This window comes from Chiloscyllium punctatum, chromosome 32, assembly GCF_047496795.1.
Source record: "Chiloscyllium punctatum isolate Juve2018m chromosome 32, sChiPun1.3, whole genome shotgun sequence".
Lineage (NCBI taxonomy): Eukaryota > Metazoa > Chordata > Chondrichthyes > Orectolobiformes > Hemiscylliidae > Chiloscyllium > Chiloscyllium punctatum.
This window is the reverse complement of record NC_092770.1, coordinates 59,209,993-59,237,456: the sequence shown is the minus strand read 5'-3', so window position 1 is coordinate 59,237,456 and position 27,464 is coordinate 59,209,993. Positions and strand designations below refer to the sequence as shown.

At 42.5% G+C, this 27,464-nt stretch overlaps 1 protein-coding gene across 1 annotated transcript in view; it reads left to right on the top strand.

The window, feature by feature from the left end:
* The window catches only part of creb3l2 (cAMP responsive element binding protein 3-like 2), a 90,935-nt gene that overhangs the window by 44,728 nt on the left and 18,743 nt on the right, over window positions 1-27,464 (top strand). Inside the window, exons 4-8 of the mRNA XM_072552478.1 lie at window positions 13,450-13,537; window positions 16,951-17,135; window positions 17,574-17,723; window positions 20,679-20,737; window positions 21,424-21,492. Coding sequence (XP_072408579.1) covers window positions 13,450-13,537; window positions 16,951-17,135; window positions 17,574-17,723; window positions 20,679-20,737; window positions 21,424-21,492 — 551 coding nt within the window. The remainder of the gene's footprint in view (window positions 1-13,449; window positions 13,538-16,950; window positions 17,136-17,573; window positions 17,724-20,678; window positions 20,738-21,423; window positions 21,493-27,464) is intronic.

Here is a 27,464-nt window from a genome sequence, read left to right as displayed (position 1 = left end):
ATTTAAAAATTCTGTGAGACCATCACATTTAATTTTACCAAGGCTCTCTGCATGAGAGAGGCAGCGAGAATAGTAACTGTTGATTGCTCATCTATTATAAGTTGTGTTTTGACCATAAGATGTAGAAGCAGCAGTAGGCTATTCACCCTACTGAGTCTGTTTTGCCATTCAATGAGATCATCAATGATTTGATAACCCCTTAGTCTATTTGCTTGCCTTTTCGCTGTAACCCTTGATTTCCATTACTGATTTAAAGATCTGTTTGTCTCAGTCTTGAATATACTTAGCAATTAACCTTCTACAATCCTCCAAATTTGACAGGTTTACTACCCTGTGAGAGAAGAAATTTCTCATATGTCTTAACTGAACATCCCCTTACTTGTCAGTTTAAGTTGTCTGGTCTGAGGAACTCCCACAAGGGGAAACAGTTTGTGATTCTTCAGTATCAAGTCCTCTTAGAATCTTGTATGTATCAATAACCTCTCCTCACTCTTCTAAACTTCAGTGAATACAAATTCAATGTCTCGTCATAAGACTTTCCTCTTCTCTCCCTCCCCCCCACAACTCCCTCACAGACGTTCACGCACATACACTTTGTCTCACTCTCTCTCGTGCTGTCACTCTCTCTCTCATAATTTTAGATGAACTGCACTTGAGGGTTGAAATCTTTGTAACAAATGTTATGTTCTTTAGAAGATACTCCCTCACATATAGTGTAGTTGGTGACTCCTGGTTGTCGTGTCCCCTCCCCACACCCCCTAAACCTGGAGAGCACATTACTGTTCAGAACCTAATTATAATGTGTTTCTGGAATCATTAAACTTTTTTCCTCACTGCTGTCAAAATATGAGACCGGGCACAAGACATTTTTAAAGTTATGATATTTTTTGACCAAACACTAATGTCTGTCGTTGAGCACAGCTGTGAAAGGGTAACCGAACTTGGTGTAAGGGCATAAACCACTCCGTTTAAGGTGTTCATGAGTTTAAACCAAGTAGAATGTGAGAGATCAACCAGGAATGTATTGGACTAGTCAAACCAAGAGACATAAATGAGGAAGCAGGAGACAACAGCTTTGCTTCACTTTGAGGTCGCCACTGATGATGTTACCTAGCCAGGTAATGAAACATCTGGGATATCAAACCTACATCCTAGACATAAATGAGGCTTCAGCAGTGAAATTGGCTGGTGTGCTGGAGGTTGGGTTTCTTATCTAGCTGAAAATAAGCAGATTCAGAGATGGCATATAAAGAAGGAACCTTGTATTGTTCTAGAAACAGTTATTCCTTTCTTGCCTTTCCTATTTTATCAGGTAGGATATAAATAGTTGAAATCCCTGTCATTTCAAGGTCTTTTTCAGGGCTTTCTTGTCTACAGTAATATCTTTCTGTCCTCTCCAGCTGTCTAGTAAATCTATTAAAATCAATAATTATCCTCTTTTCATTTAACTATCCTTGACCTCAAGGTACAATCTATGCTGTAAAGCACTTATATTAATTTCTATTAGTGTAATGCTCTCTCTTACATTGCTGCTGCAACTACTTTCCAGTGTTTTTTTTTCCTTCTATAAGTAAATTCTGATGGTTTGATCTGTCAAAGTCCTATTTTAGCCATCTATTTTCCATTCCTGTTATATTACATTTATCCTTCAGGATTATATTTCCCATTCTGCACACTTGCTTTATATATAACTATATAGATTTATATCTCATCCTCTATCTTATGATGGTGACTGATCTACCAATTTTAACTCTCTACTCCAACACAGGGATCATCCACCCAAAATATTCTCCTCTGAAGCTACTTCACTTTGTCAAAGGCTTGAAATCAGGGAGGGAGCTGTGATAGACTTGAACAAATTGGCAGAGAGACAAAGGAGATATTAGTAGTTTTAAAAGGTTTAAAAGTGGATAAATTCCGAGGCCCAAAAGAGGTCTATCCCAGGCTGCTCTTGGAGTCAAGGGTGGAAATTGAAGGGCTCTGACATTAATTTTAAAATCCTGTTTGGCCAGAGAAGGGGTGTCACAGAACTGGAAGATATCTAATGTGCCATTCATTACTCAAGAAGTGTGGTCGGGATAAATTAAAAAACTGTAGGCCAATGAATCCACCATGGAAAAAAATTCCGAAGGACAGAATATCTCTAATTGGAGAGGCAAAGATTAACCAAGAATGGTCAGCATGGCTTTCTAAAAAGGAGATAATTTCTAACAAATTCGATTGGTCTTTTTTGAGGAGGTGCCAAGTGTACACATGAGGATGATACAGTTGATGTAGTCTACGTGAACTTCGGTCAAGCTTTCTACCAAGTTTCGAATGGCAGACTTGTTAACAAGCTCAGACCCCATGGAATCCAGGGCAATTTGGTAAATTTGAATCCAAACTTGGCATTGTGGCAGGAAGCAGAGGGTGGTGGCTGAAGGCTGCTTTTTTTTTGACTGTAGGCCTGTGACCTGTGACCTACCACAGGGTTCAGTGCTGGGTCCCTTGTTCTTTGTTGTGTACATAAATGATCTAGACATGAACATAGGATGTATGATTAGTACATTTGCAGATGACACAAATATTGTGTGGTCATTAGCAGGAGAAAAGAACTTATGCTACAAGATAGAATTTGGTTGGTCAGATGGGCTGAAAGGCGACAAATTGAATTTAATCCTGAAAAGTGAGGTGTTACATGTTATGGACATTGACAGGGCAACTACATGCACATTGTATTTTGTACGGTTCTCCATTCAGAGGATCAGAGGGGCCTTGCTCTGCTTGTCCATAGATCCTTGAAATGTGGGTGTCACTGGCTAGTCCAGCATTTATTGCCCGTCCCTAATTGCCCAGAAAGTAGTTAAGCATCAACCGTGTTGTTGCAGGCCTGGAGTCACTTTAACGCCAGACTGGGTAAGGATGACAGATTTTCTTCGCTAGATAACATTAGTGAATCAGATTTTGTTTTACAATAATTGACAGTTTACTGTGCTTTTTTTAAGCTTAGCCTTTTTATTGATTTGAAAGATTTCCAATAATGGAAGATGGAGAATGTGGGGAAATAAATAGCGATGTCTTGAAAAAAATGGCCATGTTATAGAGGAACTGTTGCTGGACATCTTAAAATGCATGAAGTTGGATAAACTCCCAGGACCTGAATCAGGTGTACCCTAGAACTCTGTGGAAAGCTAGTGAACTGATTGTTGGACCCCTTGCTGAGATATTTATATCATCGATAGCCACAGACGAAGTGTCGGAAGACTGGAGGTTGCCTAGCATGCTGCCACTATCTAAGAAGGGTGGTAAGGAAAAGCCAGGGAACTATAGACCGGTGAGCCTGACATCAGTGGTAGGCAAATTGTTGGAGGGAATCCTGAGGGACAGGATTTACATGTATTTGGAAAGGCAAGGACTGATTAAAGGATAGTCAACATGGCTTGGTGCGTGGGGAATCATGTCTTACTAACTTGATTGAGTTTTTTGAAGAAGTAACAAAGAGGATTCATGAGGTTAGAGTGGTGGACATGATCTATATAGACATCAGTAAGGCATTCAACAAGGTTCCGCATGGAAGACTAGTTAGCAAGGTTAGATCACATAGAAGACAGGGAGGACTGACCATTTGGATACAGAACTGGCTCAAAGCTGGAAGACAGAGGGTGGTGGTGGAGGGTTGTTTTTCAGACTGGAGGCCTGTGACCAGTGGAGTGCCCCAAGGATCAGTGCTGCATCCACTGCTTTTCATCATTTATATAAATGACTTGGATGTAAACATCAGAGGTATATTTTGAAGATTACACCAAAATTGGAGATGTGGTGTACAGCAAAGAGGGTTACCTCAGAGTACAGCAGGATCTTGATCAGGAGACAGTAAGAACAACTTTTCCTGGAAGCCAGTCAATAGATGTGAAGCTGGAAAAGTACAGCAAATCAGACAGCATCCGAGGAGCAGAAAAGGCAACACTTAAGGCCAAAACCCTTCTTCAGGACTAGGGAGGGAAGCCCAGACATAAATAGGCGGGGGGGGGTGCTGGGGATAGAGTAGTTGGGATAGTGATAGGTAGATGCAGGTAGGGGGGTTATTGTGATTGGTCAGTGGGGAAGGTTGGAGCAGATAGGTGAGTAGGAAGATGGACAGGACAGGGAGACGAGGAACGAGGGTGGGGCTAGACATGAGATAAGGCTAGGGATGGAGGGATTTTGAAGCTGGTTAAGTCAATATTGAGGCCATTGGGTTGTAAGCTCCCCAAGTTAAACATCAGGTGGTGTTCCTCCAGTTTACATTTGGCCTCACTCTGACAGTGGGAGAGGCCAAGGATGGATATGTCACCAAGGAGTGGGAGGTGGATTTGCAACCAGGAGATCGTGGAAAAGCGTAGCAGGTCAGGCAGCAAGGACGAATCCACTTACAAGCATGCCTTCCTTGAAGGAGCTATCTTCCTCCCTCTGCTGCCTGACCTGCTGCGCTTTTCCAGCAACACATTTTCAGCTCTGATCTCCAGCATGTGCAGTCCTCACTTTCTCCAACCAGGAGATCATGCAGAGCACAGATGCTCTGCAAACCGGTCCCTGAGCCCCTCCGATGTAGGGGGGAATCACATGAGGAGCAATGGATACAGTAGGTCAGTTTGGACAAAGTGCAGGTGAATCTACCGGATCTGGAAGGGTTGTGTGGGGCCTTGGAGGGAGGTGTCGGGGCAGGTGTTGCATGTCTAGTGGTTGCAGGGAAAGGCACCGGGTGTGGTGGAGACATTAGTGGGGAGCATAGAGTTGGCGAGGGAGTCGTGGTGTGAACGGTCCCTGCGGAAAGTGGACGTGTTAGGGAAGGAAATAAATTTTTGGTGGTGGGGTCTGATTGTAGGCAGCGTAAATGTCAGAGAATGATGTGTTGGATTCAAAGGTTGGTGGGGTGGTACGTGACGACTAAGAGGACTCTATCCTTATTGTTATGGGGGGAGGGGGTTTGAGGGTAGAAGTGCAGGAAATGGGGCAGATGCGGTTGAGAGCATCCTTAATTACTGAGGAGGGGAAACTAAAATAGGAGGATATCTGGGATGTCCTGGAGTAGAATGCCTCATCGTGGAAGCAGAAGTCATTGAGAGTATGGGATAGCACCTTTGCAGGAAGGTGAGTGAGAGCAGGTGTAGTCGAGGTAGTTGTGCAAGTCAGTGGGTTTGAAATGGATGTGGCTGGTGAATCGGTTTCCAGAGATTGAGACGAAGAGGTAAGTGTTGGAGATGGTCCAGGTGAGTAGGCCACTTTTGATCAGATGGGCCAGGAGTGGCAGACAGTTTAATTTGGATAAATGTGGGGTGCTGCATTTTGGAAAGACAAATGAGGGCAGGACTTGTACACTTACTGGTCAGGTCCTGGGGAGTATTGCAGAGCAAGGTTCATAGTTACTTGAAAGTGGAGTCTCTGGTAGGATAGTGAAGAAGGTGAGTGCATTGTGTATAGGAGTTGGGGGGTTATATTGTGACTGTACAGGACTTTGGTTAGACTATTTTTGGGATACTGTGTTCAATTCTGGTCTCCCTGCTATAGGAAGGATGTTGTGAAATTTGAGAGGGTTCAGAAAAGATTTACAAGGATGTTGCGTGGTTTGAGCTATAGGGAGAGGCTGAGTAGACTGGGACTGTTTTCCCTGGAGTATTGGTGGCTGTGGGGTGCCTTTATAGAGATTTATAAAATCATAAAGGGCATGGATAGGTTAAGTAGACAAGATCTTTTCCCTGGGGTTGGGCGAGTCTGAAAATACAGCACACAGATTTAAGGTGAGAAGGGAAAAATTTAAAAGGGACCTAAGGGACAACTTTTTCATGCAGAGGGTGGAGTGTGTATGGAATGAGCAGCCAGAGGAAGTGTTGGAGGCTGGTACACTTAAAAGGCATCTGGATGGGTACATGAATAAGAAACGTTTAGAGGGATATGGGCCAAGTGCTGGCAAATGGGACTGGATTTATTTAGGTTATCTGGTCGGCATGGACAAGTTAGACTGAAGGATCTGTTTGCGTGCTGTACATCTCTATGATTCTAAATTTCACCGTCCACCATGGGGGATTTGAACCCATGTCCCCAAGACATTAGCCTCTGGTTTAGAATTGATCCAGTGACTTTACCACTGGGGCACTACTCCATCTCTGGATAAGAAGGCAGATGGGATACATCTGCCTATCTTGTTAGGCATTGCACTGAGGTTGCAATGGAACTGTATATAAGAATAGTTAGGTCACAGCTGGAATACTGTGTACAATTCTGTTTGTTTCCAGAGGACAGGTTGATAAGTCTCCGGGACCTGATGGCCTGCATCCCAGGGTACTGAAGGAGGTGGCTCGGGAAATCGTGGATGCGCTGGTGATTATTTTCCAGACTTCAATAGAATCAGGGTCGGTTCCTGAGGATTGGAGGGCGGCTAATGTTGTGCCACTTTTTAAGAAGGGTGGGCGGGAGAAAGCAGGAAATTATAGACCAGTTAGTCTGACCTCAGTGGTGGGAAAGATGCTGTAGTCTATTATAAAGGATGAAATTACGGCACATCTGGATAATAGTAACAGGATAGGACAGAGTCAGCATGGATTTATGAAGGGGAAATCATGCTTGACTAATCTTCTTGAATTTTTTGAGGATGTAACTCGGAAGATGGACGAGGGAGATCCAGTGGATGTAGTGTACCTGGACTTTCAGAAAGCTTTTGATAAAGTCCCACACAAGAGGTTAGTGAGTAAAATTAGGGCGCACGGTATTGGGGGCAAAGTACTAGATTGGATAGAGAATTGGTTGGCTAATAGGAAACAAAGAGTAGTGATTAACGGCTCCATTTTGGAATGGCAGGCAGTGACCAGTGGGGTACCGCAGGGATCCGTGCTGGGACCGCAGCTTTTTACAATATATGTTAATGATATAGAAGATGGTATCAGCAATAACATTAGCAAATTTGCTGATGATACAAAGCTGGGTGGTAGGGTGAAATGTGATGAGGATGTTAGGAGATTACAGGGTGACCTGGACAAGTTGGGTGAGTGGGCAGATGCATGGCAGATGCAGTTTAATGTGGATAAATGTATGGTTATCCACTTTGGTGGCAAGAACAGGAAGGCAGATTACTACCTCAATGGTAACAAATTAGGTAAAGGGGCTGTTCAGAGAGATCTGGGTGTTCTTGTCCACCAGTCAATGAAGGCAAGCATGCAGGTACAGCAGGTCGTGAAGAAGGCTAATAGTATGCTGGCCTTCATAACAAGAGGGATTGAGTATAGAAGCAAAGAGGTGCTTCTGCAGCTGTACAGGGCCCTGGTGAGACCACACCTGGAGTACTGTGTACAGTTCTGGTCTCCAAATTTGAGGGAAGACATTCTGGCTATTGAGGGAGTGCAGCGTAGGTTCACGAGGTCAATTCCTGGAATGGCAGGATTGCCTTACACGGAAAGACTGAAGCGACTGGGCTTGTATACCCTTGAGTTTAGAAGACTGAGAGGGGATCTGATTGAAACGTATAGGATTATGAAAGGATTGGACACTCTGGCAGCAGGAAACATGTTTCCGCTGATTGGTGAGTGCCGAACCAGAGGACACAGCTTAAAAATATGGGTTAGACCATTTAGGACAGAGATGAGGAGAAACTACTTCACCCAGAGAGTGGTGGCTGTGTGGAATGCTCTGCCCCAGAGGGCAGTGGAGGCCCAGTCTCTGGATTCATTTAAGAAAGAGTTGGATAGAGCTCTCAAAGATAGTGGAGTCAAGGGTTATGGAGATAAGGCTGGAACAGGATACTGATTGGGAATGATCAGCCATGATCATACTGAATGGCGGTGCAGGCTCGAAGGGCTGAAAGGCCTACTCCTACATCTATTGTTCAGGCAGCATCCAAGGAGCAGCAAAATCTATGGTTGTTTTCTTTTGCACATCTCAATCAGATCCACCCCTCAGCCTTTTCTGCTCAAAGTTCTGAGGGGCATAGATAGGCTAAATGGGGATAACTTTTCTCCACATGGTAGAGAGGTCAGTAACCATGTACAGTTTGAAGATAAGGAGCAGGACTTTTGATGTGGGAACCCTCAAAGCATTTAAGAACTACAACACTGATGAACACATGAAATGCTATTGATCTAAGGACATGGGCCAAGTGCTGGAAAATGGATTAGACTGGATGGAAGTTTGATGACTGCTGCAGACAGTGGGATCAGAGCCTCTTTCCCTGCTGTCAAAAACTCATGTTTAACCTTCTAATATTATCAACATTCAGAATACCTGAAATTTTCTCCAGTTAAGCTGATTACCACTCTCCGTTTTCTCTTGGAATTGAAATGCAACTTTAAATCCCCTGCTAGGCTACACTTCTACAAATAACATGTTTCCCTTATTTTGAGAGTCATTGAACCATGGTTAATACTGTGATTTTACTACTGACTAGCGTGAGGAGGCAGGTATGGAACCCGTGCTGACTGTTATTCTGAACCACACACTAGTCATCTAGCCAACCGAGCTAACTGCCTATTTACTCTCAATACTATTCAGAGTTTTGAACACCTCGATTTATATCGCTCTTAACCTTCTCTACTTTTCAGTATGACAAGCCCAGCTTCTCCTCTTTCTCTCCACAGAATTGAAATCCTTCTCTCAGGTACTATTCGAGTAAATCTTCTTATCGGTGCCAGCATTTATGTACAAGTACTGCTTGATTTCTAAATTCTAACTTCCTTAAATGTTTGTGTGAAAACTGAATATTTTTCAGGCCAAATGTCAGGGAGCTGACTTTTACATGGGTCATATTTTTGAGGCATTGACAGTCTGATTTGGGCCTAAAAAATTACTCAATTCAGTAAAATAAAAGCAAAAACACAAAAGAATACACCTGATAAATATATCTTGGTAATATGACTGAAATTTACACAGTTTCAGGGAGAGACGTGTGGGTCCAAGACTACTATTTTGATGAGTTTTGAGGAAGATTGTACCTCAGGTTCTGGATGTAGGTTTGTTGGCTGAGCTGGAAGGTTCATTTTCAAACATTTCATCACCATACTAGTTAGCATCTTTAGTGAGCCTCTGGATGAAGCCCTGCTGATGATTCTTGCTTTCTTTTTATATGTTTGGGTTTCCTTGGTTGATGATGTCATTTCCTATGGTGATGGCATTTCCTGTTCTTTTTCTCAGGGGGTGGTAGATGGGGTCTAACTCGATGTGTTTGTTGATAGAGTTACGGTTGGAATGCCATGCTTTAGGAATTCTCGTGCATGTCTCTGTTTGGCTTATCCTAGGATGGATGTGTTGTCCCAGTCGAAGTGGTATCCTTCCTCATCTGTATGTAAGGATACTGGTGAGAGAGGGTCATGTTGTTTTGTGCCTAGTTGATGTTCATGTATCCTGGTGGCTAGTTTTCTGCCAGTTTGTCCAATGTAGTGTCCAATGACTGTCAGACTACTCAGACCCCTTGGCATCATGGTAGCCCACAAACCCCCTAAAACAGCAGCTAATGAACTTGAAAGATCCTATACAGAAAACAAGCAAAATTGAAGTCATTTACAAAATACCGTTCAAGGACTGTAACAAACACTACTATAACATCAGTGCTTCACTGGAAGCTCACTGATTATGTTACCTACTATGGTGATGAAACATCTGAAAACTAATCTTCCAGCTCAGCCAGTATTCAAAGCAGTTCGGTGAAGGTTTATTTGATTTATCTGGAATGAGTGGATTGCTTTCCACAGAAAGGCTAGACCAGTATCCTGTGAAGTTTAGAGTCCGAGATGACTTCATTGAAACATCTAAGATCCTGAGGGTACTTGACTGGGTAGATATAGAAAGGAGATTTCCTGTGGTGGGAGAAAAAAGAACTACAGGTCAGATTTAAAAATAGGGAGATGCTCGTTTAAAACAAATGATTTTTTTTGCTTTCAGACAGTTCAGTGCCTTTGGAATTTGCTTCCTCCAAAAAAGGGAGTGGCTACAGATTCTTGATTACCAAAGGGATGAAAAATTATCAGAGATATGCAGAAAAATAGAATTAAAGTTAAAATGCAATCTGCTATGATCTTGTTGAATGGCAGATCAGGCTTGAAGGGCCGAGTGGCCTATTCTTGTTCCTTGTTCGTGTGTTCCCAACAAAATATAAATATCATAATGAATTAACTCTCATTGAAATCTTTCAAGGTCACTCTGACCACTATCTGAATTGTTAAACAATCCACCGCAATATGACATCACCACATGGAATTTCCTCATCTTTATCATTGGTTGCATCTTTAGATAACTTTAGCATCACCATTCTACACCATCCTTAATTCTAATAAACACATATTTGATATTTCACATTATAACAGCGATCCTTTAACAATATTGGGATCTAGTTCAATCCATGTACCTGTGGCCTTAATCACTAGACAATCAATCCAGAGGCCCGGGGAATGTGCTGAGAGCCCCGATTCCAACCCTGCCATTATCAAATGGTGGAACTTGAATTCAATAGAAATGTGGGGTGTAGTGTCTAATGATGACAATTGTTGCTTTTAAATCTAGGTTGTTAATGTCCTTTGGGGAAGGAAACTGCCAGCCTTACCTGGTCTGACTTATATGGGACTCCAGGCCCACAACAATGTGGTTGACTCTTAATTGCATTGTGGGGCAATTAATGATGGGCAGTGATGCCCATGATCAGTGAATGAATCTCTTTTCTTAAAAAAAACATTTGATGTTCGTGACGGTGCTCTCCCATTTCCATCTTTAGTGAATGTTTTCTTGCCTTCCAATATCCAATGTTTCCACATCCTTTTAGATACTGCCTTTTATACCCCTTTTAAATACACAGAGTCAATGAAGGGTGCTGCCAGAAAAAGCACAGCAGGCCATGCAGCATCAGAGGAGCAGGGGAGTCGACATTTCAAGTTGGAACCTTTCACTCGACCTGAAACATTGACTCCCCTACTCCTCTGACGCTGCTTGACCTGCTGTGCTTTTTCCAGCTCCACATGTTATCGACTCTGAGTTTCCAGCATCTGTAGTCCTAATTATCTCCTATTTATATATACTGTCAAGAGGCTGAATAATATTTGAGACTGCCAGGGATTACTGCCACTTTGTTGGTTGAGCTTGCACCACAGACTGCACAGTTGACAAGGTTGGATTTGTACATACCCCATATGATCAAATCTTTTTCTTCATTCGTGGTCTTTAGTCCTTTTCTCATGATCATCTTCATCCATCCATCTTTCTCAGGATCATGACTGGCAGCACTTTTTCTGATATTTTCTTCGGGAGACTTTTATGTTTGACTGTCACTAACAGGTTTAGTTTTGTACCAACTGTCATACAAGAAGGAATGATTGTGAACTGTTTTCTCATAGAACATCATGTTTGCACTGGCATTGGTAACAGCCTTGTTTGCTGGGTCATTGATGTTTCATCCCTCAGCCAATCAATTCACATTGTTTTCTAAGCTTTGTATGACTGAACAGTGGAATTTATCAATGAGATCAGGATTGCAGATGCTGTGACTTTCAGTCTTCTGATTACATCTTTTTGAGTATCTTTTGCTGGTTCTGACCTGAAGCTGAGCTAGAGTTCCAAAAGACCATCTTTTTTCCCACTTCTCTGAGGACACAGTCTGATGCGTATGACACTCGTTAAGCAATTCTACCACTTATTTCTCCGATTTAAGTTGTGCTGCATACAAGTTATTTCTCAAAGGCATTTGGTACCTATAATCTTGTTGATTGTCTGGGAGATTGTCACTGGAATTGGCAGGGGGAAATCTAAAGGTTCCCGCAAGTTGTTTTAAAATTAATGAACAATGTTAATTTCCAGTGTTTTGGACCAATCCAGACTCCCTCAAAATATGTTAAGAAGGTAGCCTAGACGCTAAACCTTTGCTTATTTTAAAGGAAACTGTCAGGTGTTATGTTCCAGATGCAGTTTGATTGTTCAAAACTATTTGACGTTAAGCAAAACACAGTTTATTCAAACACTATAGTTAAAATACAACAAAAGAGAGAGGAACTGGAATAACTTAACTCTATTGAAAAACTTAACACAGCAATAGCTATAGTAACTATTACTAATCAACTGTTCCAACATACTAACATACCATAAACACATTTGGCAAAAGGCAAATTCAGAACAGATTGTCACCCATACAACTCCCGTACAAGTCAGAGAATCCTAAGCTTGTGGCTGTACCTAAGAGAAGGAAATAATTACTTCTACCTCTTCAAGACTCCAACAGCAAATGCTGAAAGGTACACTAAAGATCCTGGTTCTATGGGCTGGAGCTTGACCACACTCATTCATGCTGCTTATATTGTTCTAAATTGTTTAAAAAACACCCTAGGCGACACAAGTTATTTATCTTCTTATAGATTGGTTAGGCTACTGTTGGAACATTGCATGCAATTCTGGTCTCTTTCCTATTGGAAAGATGTTGTGAAACTTGAAAGGGTTAAGAAACCATCCCCCAATCTCTCTCTGAAAGAAATCGGGATAAAACACACTTCTTAAAGCCATAGTGTAGTCAAACCAGTAAGTAATTAATAATTACAATGCAGATAGATTTTCAGGGATCAAAGGTAGACTTTTACATGAGTGAGACAAAGAAAGTATATTCCTGTACGCTAAAAACTGATTTTCTTGTACCTGAATCTATAGCATTATATGGTATTTGTAGGTTTCTCAACTGAGATCACCTCTTCACTCTGTCAGAGAGTCATTGACTCATAGTGATGTACAGCACGGAAACAGACCCTTCGATCCAACCCGTCCATGCAGACCAGATATCCCAACCCAATCTAGTCCCACCTGCCAGCACCTGGCCCGTATCCCTCCAAACCCTTCCTATTCATATCCCATCCAGGTGCCTTTTAAATGTTGCAATTGTACCAGCCTCCACCACATCCTCTGGCAGCTCATTCCATACACCCACTACCCTCTGAGTGAAAAAGTTGCCCTTGGGTCTCTTTTATATCTTTCCCCTCTCCCCTAAACCTATGCCCTCTTGTTCTGGATTCCCCCACCCCAAGACAAAGACTTTGTCTATTTATCCTATCCGTGCCCCTCATGAGTTTATAAACCTCTATAAGGTCATCCCTCAGCCTCCACCACTCCAGGGAAAACAGCTCTAGCCTATTCAAACTCTCCCTATAGCTCAAATCCTCCAACCCTGGAAACATTCTTGTAAATCGTTTCTTAACCCTTTCAAGTTTCACAACATCTTTCCGATAGGAAAGAGACCAGAATTGCATGCAATGTTCCAACAGTAGCCTAACCAATGTCCTGTACAGCCGCAACATGACCTCCCAACTCCTGTACTCAGTGCTCTGACCAATAAAAGAAACCATACCAAATGCCTTCATGATTTCATGCACATTTTCCAATAGCTTTAACGATGTCTGAATTTCTGTTCACTGGAGACTGAGAGTTTCTTTTATACTGTGCTTTTTGTGATCAATATTTCACGCTGCTCATGTGTTCTTTCAGACTAAAACGTGCACATCGAAGCTCGTTCCAAAGATCAAACTGGAACCTCATGAGGTGGATCAATTCCTCAATCTGGCTCCAAAAGAAGGTGAGATGCATAATTAATAAACTGAGGCATTGTTCCATGCCTTTTGAACTGTAGCACATACTCAAGTTGTGCTGAGTGATTAGTCAATTAATTCTTCATGGGAAATCATTTGGACAGTGGAATTTAAAGTTAAATTTGATCAAGTGTAATCTGGAATACTGCACATTGACTGAAGAAAGTACTGTACAAAGAATCTTAACGCTATATTTTCAAGGTGTATATTAATGATGTGTAGGGACACGAAGCTATTGCACCAGGGTTTTGCAAAATAAAAATTGGAGGAATGCAAGCCAATCAATTTAGTTTCCTCCATTCGCAATGTGTAAAATGTGTCTTAGTCTCTGTGGATGTCATTTTTCTCCTAATGAAAACTATCAGCAAACCAAGAAGAATAAAGTCTGTTAAACAAATCCCTGACAAGTGAGAGAATCTCAGAATCTAAATATAAATTTGCAGATTTGGATCAGTTGCATTGCAAGCTACTGCTCTCTGTGGACATCAGAGAGTCATACAGCTATACAACATGGAAACAGACCCTACGGTCGAACTCATCCATGTTGACCAGATATCCTAACCTAATCTAGTCCCATTTGTCAGCACTTGGACCATATCCCTCTAACCTCTTCCTATTCATACACCCATCCAGATGCGTTTTAAATGTTTTAATTTTACCAGCCTCCACCACTTCCTCTGGCAGCTCATTTCATACAGCCACTGCCCTCGGTGAGAAAGTTGCCCCTTAGGTCCCTTTGTAAATTTTCCCCCTCTCACTCAAAACCTATTGCCTCTAATTCTGAGCTCCCCTGCCCAGGGAAAAGGCTTTGTCTATTTACCCTATCCACGCCCCTCATCATTTTATCAACCTCTGTAAGGTCATCCCTCAGCCTCTGACATCCAGGGAAATAGCCACAGTCTATTCAGCCTCTCCCTATAGCTCAAATCCTCCAATCCTGGCAACATCCTTGTAAATCTTTTCTAAACCCTTTCAAGTTTCACAACATCCTTCCAATGGGAGGGAGACCAGAATTACAGACAGTATTCCAAAAGTGGCCTAACTAGTGTCCTGTACAACTGCAACATGACCTCCAAATTCCTATACTCGATGCTCTGTCGAATAAAGGAAAGCATACCAAATGCTGCCTTCACTATCCTATCTAATTGCAATTCCACTTTGAAGGAACTGTGAACCTGCACTCCACCTTACCATTAAGTGAAAAAGTCCTGCTCTGATTTGCCTTTCCAAAATGCAGCACCTCACATTTACCTTAATTAAACTCCACCCACCTTTCCTCAGTCCGTTGGGCCATCTGATCACATGAAGACAAATTCAGGCTTGTTTGTGATTGCTACATGTGAAAGCAGTCTGGCCACATTCATGGATAAGGATCACAAATGCGTGGTGACCAATCAGCCAAGGTGTAGGAGAGTGATGGATGCTTACTGACTTAGACTATAGTTGCTTGAGCCTTGAGGAAGGGAACAGAACAAAAAATAGATATTTAAACAAAATCAGGAAACCAAAATGAACAGAGATCTCCTGTGCTCATTGTGTATTAACTATCTTTACTTGCAGTTGGTGGGGTTTTGGAAAAGTTGACTCCCCAGAGCCTGTCCACCATGTATAATCAATGAGTGTGGTGGAATCCGTTTCACTTGCTTAGATGAATGCAGCTTTAATGACAGTCAGTAAGTTCAATACTGTCCAGAACATGGCAGCCTAATTGATTGGCACTCTATTCGTCACCTTAAACATTCACTTCCCCCACCGTGAATGCAGTGGTAGCATTGCAACAACTCACTCAGGTTCCTTCATATCACCTAGAAAAGCCAGACCAGCAAATGAGTGGAAAGACCACAGTCTACCTGTTTTCCTCCAAGCCAGGTGCAATTCTGACTTGGGAGATATATTACTGTTCCCTCACTGACACTGGGTCAAAATCCTGGACGTCCCTTTCTCACAGCACTGTGGGTGGACCAACATCTGGCTGAAACTGTTCAAGAACACAACGCTACCACCTCAAGGACATTGATGGAGGGACAGTAATTATTAGTCTAGCCACCGACACCCACATTCCATTTTTTTTTATTAGTTCATACGACAGTCTCCATGGATCTTTTATGTTTGCTGGAAATCTTCAAGGTAATGTACATTTTAAGTACAGGTTATCTGACATTCCTAACTCCCCCTCATATATTATTATTGGGCATGTGGTGGATTATGTACGTGATCCACACTGTGTGTACCTAAAATATTATGCAAAAAATTCACTCAGTTGACTTACGACCTTTTGATGATCTCTCTGCATTTATTGGGAATGGAAAACTTGTTTCTTTCAGTTTTTTACAAGCCACGTTTCCAGTTTTATATGACAGTTGGCCATGATGGCTGCACTTTCAGTTCTCCTTCATGACTTTATATCCTTCATTTCATCATCAACTATGTTTTCCAGCAGAGTACATGCATCTTATAATGCTCTGTGCAAGAATTCTCTTTTACTCCATCGTGAAACTCTCTTCCTGTGCTCTTATATTCGTGAGGTTTGTTGTTCACTTCTCCTGCACATCTGAAAAGCGTACGAGAGAGAACTTGATTTTTTTCAAACTTGGGATGGCATGACTGTGAATGTTTGATTCTGCCCCTCACTGTTCCTGCTGTCTACAATAGGACTTTATACTGTGGGGTTCTGCTTTTCACTAAGGCATCCCAATAAATAGGAAAAGCAAGACCTTCCAATCTTTTTTTGTACATCTTGTTACAGAGAGTTTAGGTTGAGAAAAACTCTATTTCGCTCTTTCATATGTACCCTACCCCCCCCCCCTCTCCTTTTCCCTCCCTTCATCTCCAAATCTCCCTCAGCTCCAGTCTCTCACTCTCTTGCTAGCGCTTTTGCACTCGCTTTCGCGCTCGCTCTCTCTCTCTTGCGCTCGCTCGTGCTCTCCCCCCCCCCCCCCCTTGCCCCCCCTCCTCTTGCCCCCCTCCCCTTCCCCCCTCCCCCCTCTCCTCCCCCACCCATTGCTCTTCCCCCCCCCCCCCACCCACCTCTCGCTCTTTTCCATTTTCTTTTCTTTCCCTCCCTCTCCCTCTCCCTCTCTTCCCTCCCCCTCCCCGCGCACACATCTCCCCTCTTTTTCCCCCCCCCAACTCTCTCTTCTCTTGTTTTCCCCCCCCCCGCCGCATTCCCCACTCTCTCCTTTCCCTGCCCTCCTCTCTCCTTTCCCTGCCCTCCTCTCTCCTTTCCCTGCCCTCCTCTCTCCTTTCCTTCCTCCCCTCTAACCCTCCCCCTCATGATATTGTATGTGAATTGTGTCGCTGTTGAAATACTGTAAATAGTGTTAAACTCTCTCGCACCTGTCAGCTGGCTCCACTGACCCCTGTTCCCGTGGTGACTGTGATGTTTTTTTTCCCTTTGCAGCAGAAACCGAGATTCTCCAGTTGCCACCAACGCCACCGAGCAGCCATGGCAGCGACTGTGAGGGTGGACAAAGCCCAACACGTTCTGTTCAATCACCGGATCCTGTCCAACCACAGCCCGTGGCAAAATGCATAGCTCGTGCACCATCCACTCTGTCCAGCTCTCCTCTTCTCACTGCACCACATGTAAGATACGCACTAAGTAATACACACGCCCACATTCCTATCGTTTTGCCACTGAGAAGAAAGCTAGGTGCTGTCAGTCTTACCTGTAACTTTGGATATGATGATAACAGGGAGATATTGAATATAAAACTGAGTCATGAATAACTTTTGAAATGAGTCAGCCTCAAGCCTACCCCGCTTTAATACCAGAAATTCTCCTGTTTGTTTTTAAATGAAGCTGTAAAGAGTTTGAATGTTTTTTCTGTCTTTCCAAGATGACTGTGATCCATTTCTGGCCTGGTCCTTTGCTTTCAGCCTCACCGTCACGCCCCAGAATCTAATTTTATGTGTGGTTCAAATATGAAATAACTCAATCATGTGATTCCTGATATTCCACAAGAATAATTGGGATTGAGTGAAAGCCCTCAAATGAGATAACTGAACTGTTCTCCAATGCAGAAGCTACAAGGCTCGTCAGGACCTCTGATACTGACAGAGGAAGAGAAACGGACTCTGATTGCAGAAGGGTACCCGGTCCCTGTCAAACTACCACTGACAAAAGCAGAAGAGAAGGCACTCAAGAAGATACGCAGAAAAATTAAGAACAAGGTAACAGGAGATAAATATGTGTATTGCTGAAAAGCAGATGCATTATGTCAAAGTTTTTGCATCTTGCACTCAAGAAATACTGCAAGAAATGTCTTGTAAATTGCAAGTAAAATGCTATGTAAGAAGAGATTAATCGGAATCCCTCTGCCTGGTTTAAAATCGAAAAAGCTCAGCAGTTCACTGTTGTTCATCCTTCATTGGTGCACATAACAGCATCTTTAGCAGAGTCCACTAGCCAAACTATTAGCACTCTCCCCCCATACTGGATAAATGTTTTCCCTTTGCTTTAGTATTCATTATGAATTGTCCTAATGGGTGCAAGACAAAAGATTTCAATAAACTGTTTCTTTATTTCAGCAGTACTCAATTTCTGTACTAACAAACACCTATTCAAAAATAAACATTTTGAAACACTGCTAGTGTTCTCATGGCCCCATGTAGTGTTTTGCTGAAAATGCAAGAGCATGTGTTTTTGCAAGCAGAAAACATCTAATTACAATTATCTCTCTAGGTGACCGAGTATCACCTAGGAATGTGTTGAACATGACACAGTACTAAAATGTTGCTGAAATCCATGTGTCTTAACCAGAGTGGATCAATTACTGCAATAGGTGAAGAATTTAAAAGCTGAAAATGCAGCCCATGGAAGTTAACTTAAAAATGTGTTTGGACCAAGGAATTAATTGCTGGTTTCTGAACATAAAAGCTCATACCTAAATTTTTAGCTTGTGCTTAACATGGTACATATTAAGTGAGTATTAAAGTCATAGAAATGTACAGCATAGAAACAGACCCTTCAGTCCAACTCGTCCATGCCGACCAGATATCCCAACCCAATCTAGCCCCACCTGCCAGCACCCACCTCCAAACCCTTTCTATTTATATACCCATCCAGATGCCTCTTAAATGTTGCAATTGTACCAGCCTCCACCACTTCCTCTGGCAGCTCATTCCATACGTATACAACCCTCTGCATGAAAACGTTACCTCAAATGTCTCTTTTATATCTTTCCCCTCTCATCTTAAGCCCTCTAGTTCTGGACTCCTCGACCCCAGGGAAAAGACTTTGCCTATTTACCCTATCCATGCCCCTCATAATTTTGTAAACCTCAATAAGTTCACCCCTCAGTCTCCGACGCTCCAGGGAAAATCAACCTCTGTCTATTATGCCTCCCCCTATAGCTCAAATCCTCCAACCCTGGCAACATCCTTGTGGGTGGTACGGTGGCACAGTCGTTAGCACTGCTGCCTCACAGCGCCAGAGACCCGGGTTCAATTCCCATCTAAGGCGACTGTCTGTGTGGAGTTTGCACATTCTCCCTGTGTCGGCGTGGGTTCCTCCGACAATCCAAAAATGTGCAGGTTAGGTGAATTGGCCATGCTAAACTTCCTGTAGTGTTAGGTGAAGGGCTAAATGTAAGGCCTGGGTGGGTTGCGCTTCGGTGGGTTGGTGTGGACCTGTCGGGCCAAAGGGCATGTTTCCACACTAAGTAAGTTTTTTAAAAAAAAAGTAATCTAAATCTTCCCTGAACCCTTTCAAGTTTCACAACATCTTTCTGATAGGAAGAAGACCAGAATTGCATGCAATATTCCAACAGTGGCCTAACCAATGTCCTGTACAGCCGCATCATGACCTCCCAACTCCTGTACTCAATACTCTGACCCATAAAGGAACGCATACCAAATGCCGCCTTCACTATCCTATCTACCTGCGACTCTACTTTCAAGGAGCTATGAACCTGCACTCCAAAGTCTTTTTGTTCAGCAACACTCCCTGGGACCTGACCATTAAGTGGATAAGTCTTGATAAGATTTGCTTTCCCAAAATCCAGCACCTCACATTTATCTGAATTAAACTCCCTCTGCCACTTCTCAGCCCATTGGCCCATCTGATCAAGATCCCGTTGTAATCTGAGGTAACCCTCTTTGCTGTCCACTACACCCCCAATTTTGGTGTCATGTACAAACTTACTAACTGTACCTCTTATGCTCACATCGAAATCATTTATAAAAATGACAAAAGGTAGTGGACCTAGCACCGATCCCTTTGGCACTCCACTGATTACAGGCCTCCAGTCTGAAAAACAACCCTCCACCACCACCCTCTGTCTTCTACCTTTTGAGCTAGTTCTGTATCCAAATGGCTAGTTCTCCCTGTATTCCATGAGATATAACCTTGCTAACCAGTCTCCCATCGGGAATCTTGTCAAACGCTTTACTGAAGCCCATACAGATCACATCTACCCCTCTGTCCTCATCAATCCTCTTTGTTACTTTTTCCAAAAACTCAATCAAGTTTGCGAGACATGATTTCCCACGCAGAAAGTCATGTTGACTATCCCAAATCCGCCCTTGTCTTCCCAAATACATGTACATCCTGTCCCTCAGGATTCCCTTCAACAACTTGCCCACCACCAAGGTCAGGCTCACTGGTCTATAGTTCCCTGGCTTGTCCTTACCACCTTTCTTAAACAGTGGTACCACATTAGCCAACCTCCAGTCTTCCGGCACATCGCCTGTTACTAACAGTGACACAAATATCTCAATAAGAGGCCCAACTATCACTTCTCTAGCTTCCCACAAAGTTCTAGGGTACACCTGATCAGGTCCTGGAGATTTATCCACTTTTATGCTTTTGAAGACATCTAGCACTTCCTCCTCTGTAATATGGACATTTTGCAAGATGTCACCATCTATTTCCCTACAGTCTATATCTTCCATATCCTTTTCCACAGTAAATACTGATGCAAAATACTCATTTAGTATCTCTCCCATTTTCTGCAGCTCCCCACAAAGGCCGCCTTGCTGATCTTTGAGAGGCCCTATTCTCTCCTTAGTTACCCTTTTGTCCTTAATGTATTTGTAAAATGATTATAAATCATGAATGTCTATTATCAGTTCTCATGACCATATTTTCTCCGATCGCAAACCAGCTGTGATAATTTTGTTTTGTAGATCTCTGCCCAAGAAAGCAGGCGAAAGAAAAAAGAATACATGGACACGCTGGAAAAGAAGTAAGCCTGTAATTGTGCAAAGTCCATGGTATTGCTGATAACGTTGCTGCTAATGAGCTCTTCTATAGTTTTGTATTGAATAATTTTTCAACTCGACTCAGCTGCATGTAAATTGCCTGTACGTTTTTCTAAATAACAAAGAAAGTGGTTTACTGGCCAGTTTGGATGTCACAATAATGAGGAAGATTCTGTCTCTCACCTCTTAACTGTGTGTTGAGGTGGCATTGTAAAAGATTATCCATGATAGTGAGATTGATGCAATAAGTGGATTTGAAGATGGTGCCACTTCTCACTGAACTAATTGTGTATACATTTCATCTTCCCATTTAACTGAATTGCCTGGCTTAGCATGGTAGCTGTAAGGAGGCACAAAGCCAAGGCAATGTACAATTGGAAGGTTGCTTGTAATAGAACTGAAACTATTCCAAGAGCAATATTGGTTAGTTGTCTGGGAAGAAGAACAATCCATTTGAGAAAGATAAATTGTGAAGTATGTCAATCCCTCTTTAACAGCAGGTTTGACGGACTGCATCCATTTTCTCTTGAAATACTCAACTGATAAATTATTATCGACCCATTTCCCTCCTCAATAGCAGGATAAGTTCAATAAACCAGTTGATCCCTTTCCTAAATAGTAACATTGATAACATTATTGTTTTTTAATCTCCCATCTTTCTCCTTCCCAGGGTGGAATCTTGTTCAAATGAAAACAGCGAACTCCGTAGAAAGGTGGAAAATTTGGAAAAAGCAAACAGGTGAGAATGCCTCAGTGTATTTAAACCTTACTATAAAAGGACACAGTCAAAGATTCTCATCAGGACTCGAATGCAAGAAGCCAAACTTTGAAAGAGAATACCAATTTATACAACATGAAAAGAGGGTATTGATCAGTTGGTTGGGCCAGTGTAGTTGATTAACCCTTAGACCTAATAAGTGAGCTAAAATCAACAGTTAAAGGTAGTCGCTACATCTCCATGCCAGTCATAATTTAACGAACCAAGCCTATGTATAAATTGGTGTTCCATTACAAAGGCTTCCGTCCCAGTCCTGATGACTGTAAGATGAAAGGTTTCAACTTTGAGTCCCCTTTTTAACAGTTTTTAAGTTATGCAGTACCAAGCAATTACTTCTATGTATTAGTGTGTTGCTTGATATCTGTTTGCTCCCTTATTGCAGCCCAACTACAGTATGAGCCAGTGCTGAATTACATCTCTAAACATAGTCCTAGTATCAAGCTGCTTGTGTTTTGTTGGAGCAGCACTCATCTCAGCAGGTGACGAACCTTGTAAATTGTGAGCAGAATTGCCAGCCTCTGAACTGCCTCTTGCAGCCACTGTAGTTATATATTGTTTTTATTCATTCATTAATGTAGGTGTCATTGGCTGAGCCATCAGTTATTACCCATCCCTAGTTGCCCTAAGGTGATGGTGACCTACTTCCTTGAAGTCCATGAGCTGTAGGTAGATCCACAATGCAATTAGTGAGGGAGTTCCAAGATTTGACCCAGCAACACCGAAGGAATGGTGACATATTTCCATAATATGGCGATCCTGCTGTTGGACTGGGGTGGACAAAGTCAAAAGTCACATGACACCAGGTTATAGATTAACAGGTTTATTTAAAATCACAAGCTTTTGAAGTGCTGTTCCTTCAGCAACGCTCTGAAAGCTTGTGATTTTAAATAAATCAGTTAGACTATAACCTGGTGACTTCTGATATATTTACAAGTCAGGATGGTGAGTAGCTTGGAGGAGAACTTGCAGATGGTGGTCTTCCCATTATATCTTTGCCCTTGTCCTTCTAAAGGAAAGTAGTCATTGGTTTGGAGGGTGCTGTCTGAGGAGCCCTGGTGAATTTCTGCAGTGTATCTTTGTAGATGGTACATACTGCTGCTACTCCACTTTCGTTTGATTTGATTTATTATTGTCACATGCATCTAAGTACAGTGACTAGTTTTGTTTTGCATGCAGTACAGGCAGATCATAACATACAAATGTCATTCATTGGGTGATTGAACAGAGTGAAGGTAGCAAAGTTACGCCTGCAAAGAAGGTATGCAAAAAACAAGATCAACATTAGATTTAAAATTTGAAAAGTCCGTTCAGAAGTCAAACAATAGCTAATGGTATGCAGAGAGTGAATTGCACCACATCCACAAATACTCAAGAGGGCTGCTTGTTTTCCTGGTTGGTGTCAAACTTCTTTCATGTTATTGGAGCTGCTTCAATTCAGGCTAGTGGGGATTATGCCATCACACTCCTGATTTGTGCCTTGTAGATGGTGGACAGGCTTTGGGGAATCAGGAGGAGACTTACTGCAGGATTCCTATATTTATATGGTTAGTCTAATTCGGGTTCAGGTGAATGGTAACCCCTAGATGGCTGGCATAGTGATAGATGTCAGTATTGCAGCTGATTGGGTTAGCTTGACTTAGAGGTGCAGTTAGTTTTAGAGCACAAGTCTTCAGCACTATAATCTGGATGTTATTGGACTCATGGTCTTTGCTGTGTCCATAACTTTGGCCGTTTCTTAATATCATGTGAATTGGATCCCATTAACGCAAAAACAGAAATTGCTGGTGAAACTCAGGTCTGGCAGCGTCTGAGGGTGGGGTAGGATGGCAGGCAGACAGGGTTAACATTTCAAGTCCAGTGATTCTTCATCGAAGATAGCGCTCGGATGAAGAGTCACCAAATTCGAAATGTTAACTCTGCTTTCTCCCCACAGATGCTGCCGGACCTGATGAGTATTTCCAGCAATTTTTGTCTTCATTTCAGATCTCAAGCATCCGCGGTCCTTTGTTTTATTTTACATTTTAAATTGACATCTGTGATGCTGAGATCAATTTAGATTATTGACTTGGCAGTTCTGTCAGAGGATTCTTACAAACACTTCAGCCTTGTCCTTTGCATTGGTATGGTGGGAATGTTGTGGAGCCACCTTCACTTGTTTAGTCATTTAGTTGCCCCCCACCAAGACAGGATGCAGGGCTGAGGACTGCTGAGCTTCGATCTTGTGTCTTGTTTAGCTCTGACCTTATCGAGGTTTATAATATCATGAGGGGCATGGATTGGGTGAATAGCCATGGTCTCCTTCGCAGAGTAGCAGAGTCCAAAACTAGACGGCTTAGGTTTCAGGTGAGAGAAGAAAGATTAAAAACTGATCTAAAGGGCAAGTTTTTCTTTTACAGAGGGTGGTGCATGTATGGAATGAGCTGCCAGAAGAAGTGGTGGAGGGGGTACAATTGTAACATTTAAAGGGCATCTGGATGGGTACATGAAAGGGATTAGAGGGACATGGGCTAAATGCTGGCAAATGGGACAAAATTAATTTAGGATACCTGGTCAGTGCAGACGAGATGGACCGAACGGCCTGTTTCTGTGCTGTATAACTGTGACTCTACGCTTATCATCCGATGATGTAGCCTCACCAGGTTTGCACCTCCATTTTTGGAGTATCTACAATGAGTCAAGGTTGGTTCCCCAGCTTGTGGTGGCGGTAGTAGTAGCTTTTTATTTGTCATTTCTACCATATACAACAGATACAATAAAAACCAGACAGTGTTCCTCCAGACCGAAGGTGCTACATGGACAGCACCGACTACACATTCGTACACAGCATAAAGTGCATGAGGAGTGCAAAACATGCAAGTTTCAGTGTAATAGAAGAATGATAAATAATAGACATTTTCCTAGCAGCAATTCGAAGTCATGCAAAGAATTTCAGATGGGAAAGAGTCCGATCATACTGTGTTTAAGGAGCCTGATGGCTTGGGGGATGAAACTGTTGCACAGAGTGAGGGATATCCAGCTTACATGTTGTAGTGGAACACAATTCTTGTGCTGTTGACTATCTTTGGTGACTCATTGATACCAGTTTTGAATGTTATTTCTGATCTGACTTAATCCCATTTAGCATAGTGGTAATTACCACATGTTTTGTTCCCTATTTTTATGTTATAATCTGGACAAGTAGCATTTTTGTTTTTAAAGCAGACCAAGTGTGAGATCCAGAAAACTTATTAAGCTAACAATAAAGCCACAAGATCCTCTGGGTTTAAGCAACCACAATAACATTTCTGTACGACATTAAATCAGTAATACAATCTATAGTACATGCATAACTTGTTTCTATCACTCAAAATTAACAGTAGTCAATATGGTTGATTGACTGTGACCACATATCCCTCAAAGCCCCACATCAAACAGAAAAAAGGATCAAGAAAGATATTGCAGATTTCTCACCAATCTCTCCCCCACCGCCAAAAGAAAACATTCATGATGTGCTGAGTCATTCGCAAGGGATCCCAATTCTTCACTTCTGCCAAGCCGGCATTGAAACACCCTTACGGTCTGCTCCAGCTCTGATTGAGTCACATCTCCCCAGGACTCTGAAATCATTCTCCCTGTCAGGCACAACTCCAGCTTTTCATAAACAGCCAGTTACACTAAGCCAGTACCTCTTCTGTGGTTTTTCCATGCTCTTATCTTACACAATTACATCCAGCAAACGTTGCTTGAGGGCTTTTACAATTGCAACTCTTGCTATACTGAACAATGCACATGGCCTGTCATGAGGTCTTAGTGTGTCACTGACCCTTTGCTACATAGTTATTCAGCTTCTGCAGATTTTCCCTCAGTCCTCACTCTACAAACCCCATGCAGCTGAATTGCCTTCCCAGCAGCATCGCTAAAAACATTGCTCCTAATGTGGAGTCTAATCTGTCCACCCCTCATCACTCACTGCTTGTAACTCATAAACTCCTCTTCAGCAGCCCCCAAATATCCTGAGTGACCAACAGAACATCCTTGCAATAACTCGCTTCCCTAATGATGGGCAAAATTCAGTGTGTCATAGAATCCCGAGTGTGGAAATAGGCCATTTGGCCCAACAAATCCACACCGATCCTCCGAAGAATAGCCCACCCAGACCCATTCCCTTATCCTATTACTCTGCATTTCCTATGACTAATACATTAACCTACACACCCCTGAACACTATGGGCAATTTAGCATGGCCAATTCACCTAACCGGTACAACTTTGGAAGAAACCCATGCAGAAACAGGGAGAATATGCAAGTTCCACATAGACAGGCGCCTGAGGCTGGAATTGAACCCAGGTCCCTGGCACTGTGAGGCAACAGCACTAACCACTGGGCCACCATGCCACACAAAGTATCCTTCATATGAAGAGGAGACTGTGTCCACAGACTGATTTGGCCTATGCTACTAATATTGTCAAGGATCAGTGCATCAACAGCAGGTAGATTGGTGAGGACAAGGTCCTTTTTGTTGGTTCGCTCACTTCTTGGCAGATTTGACTTCACTGTGGTAAATAATGGTATTACCCATCCATTCATAATGATCCATGTTGTACACTGGGTGGGAACTTTCTTAAAAAATCATTCATGGGATGTAGACCTCATTGGCTAGGCCAGCATTTATTGCCCATTCCTAATAGGCCAGAGGGCAGTTAAGAGTCAGCTACATTGCTGTGGATCTGGAGTTGCATGTCAGCCAGACCAGGTAAGGATGGCAGGTTGGCATGGACGGGATGGACCGAAGGGTCTGTTTCCATGCTGTACATCTCTATGACTCTATGACATGAGTGAACATATTTGCGACAATTGACAATGGTTTCATGGACATAATTAGACTCTTAATTCCGCAACTTTTTTTAGTTCAAATTTCACCATCTGCAGTGTTGGGATTCAAATCAGGTCACCAGGATGCTACCTGGGTCTCAGTATTATCGCTAGATTATTAATTAATTTAGTGCCTCCCCATAGTTTGTTTGATAAATAATGTTCCTGTCAAAATATTCGTCCATTCTTCTAATACATGCCGAGGTCTATTTCTGGCTTTCAATTTTGGATCATTGCCATTGGAGAGTCCTGATACACTTGTGTTTCTCGACTTGGTATCTAGATAATAGGCAATGTTACTTTTGCATATTTGAAGGCAATTTCAACCTGCGAAAAAAAACACAGTATTTGAACTTCAAAGTCACCAGCAGTTGTCTTTCCTGTGAGTAACAGAATCAATGAAACTTGCAGCATAAAGGACTGTTTGAATGATGGTGCAGTGATGGTGACCCCATCTCCAGGCAAGGTTGAAGTCCATCTGGCACTGAGGAGTATCATAACATGTCAGAGCAAGTTGATTCAGAAAAACTTTAAAAGGCTATTTCCCACTGCAACTCCCAGGTCATTTCCTCTGTCCTGAAGCTCTTGCTTGTCCTACCTGCCTATCTTCTTTTCCACCTATCCACTCCACCCTCCTCCCTGACCTATCACCTTTATCCCCTCCCCCATTCACCTATTGTACTCTATGCTACTTTCTCCCCACCCCCACCCTCCTCTCAGTTATCTCTCCACCCTTCAGGCACTCTGCCTCTATTCCTGATGAAGGGCTTTTGCCCGAAACGTCAATTTTCCTGCTTCTCGGATGCTGCCTGAACTGTTGTGCTTTTCCAGCACCACTAATCCAGAGTCTGGTTTCCAGCATCTGCAGTCATTGTTTTTACCTAATCCATTTAAAAAGAGTTTTTTTTATTCTATATGCTTTGTCTCCCCCATAAGCCAGCAAATAAATCTCCCCTTAAATTCCCTCAATTTGCCCTTCTCTGAGAGCAATCCTAGCCTTTTAGTCTGTTCACATCGCGGAAATCCCTCATCCATATAAATTCAAGCCTTTTTTTTTAAACTTGCGCATTCTTAATCTGACA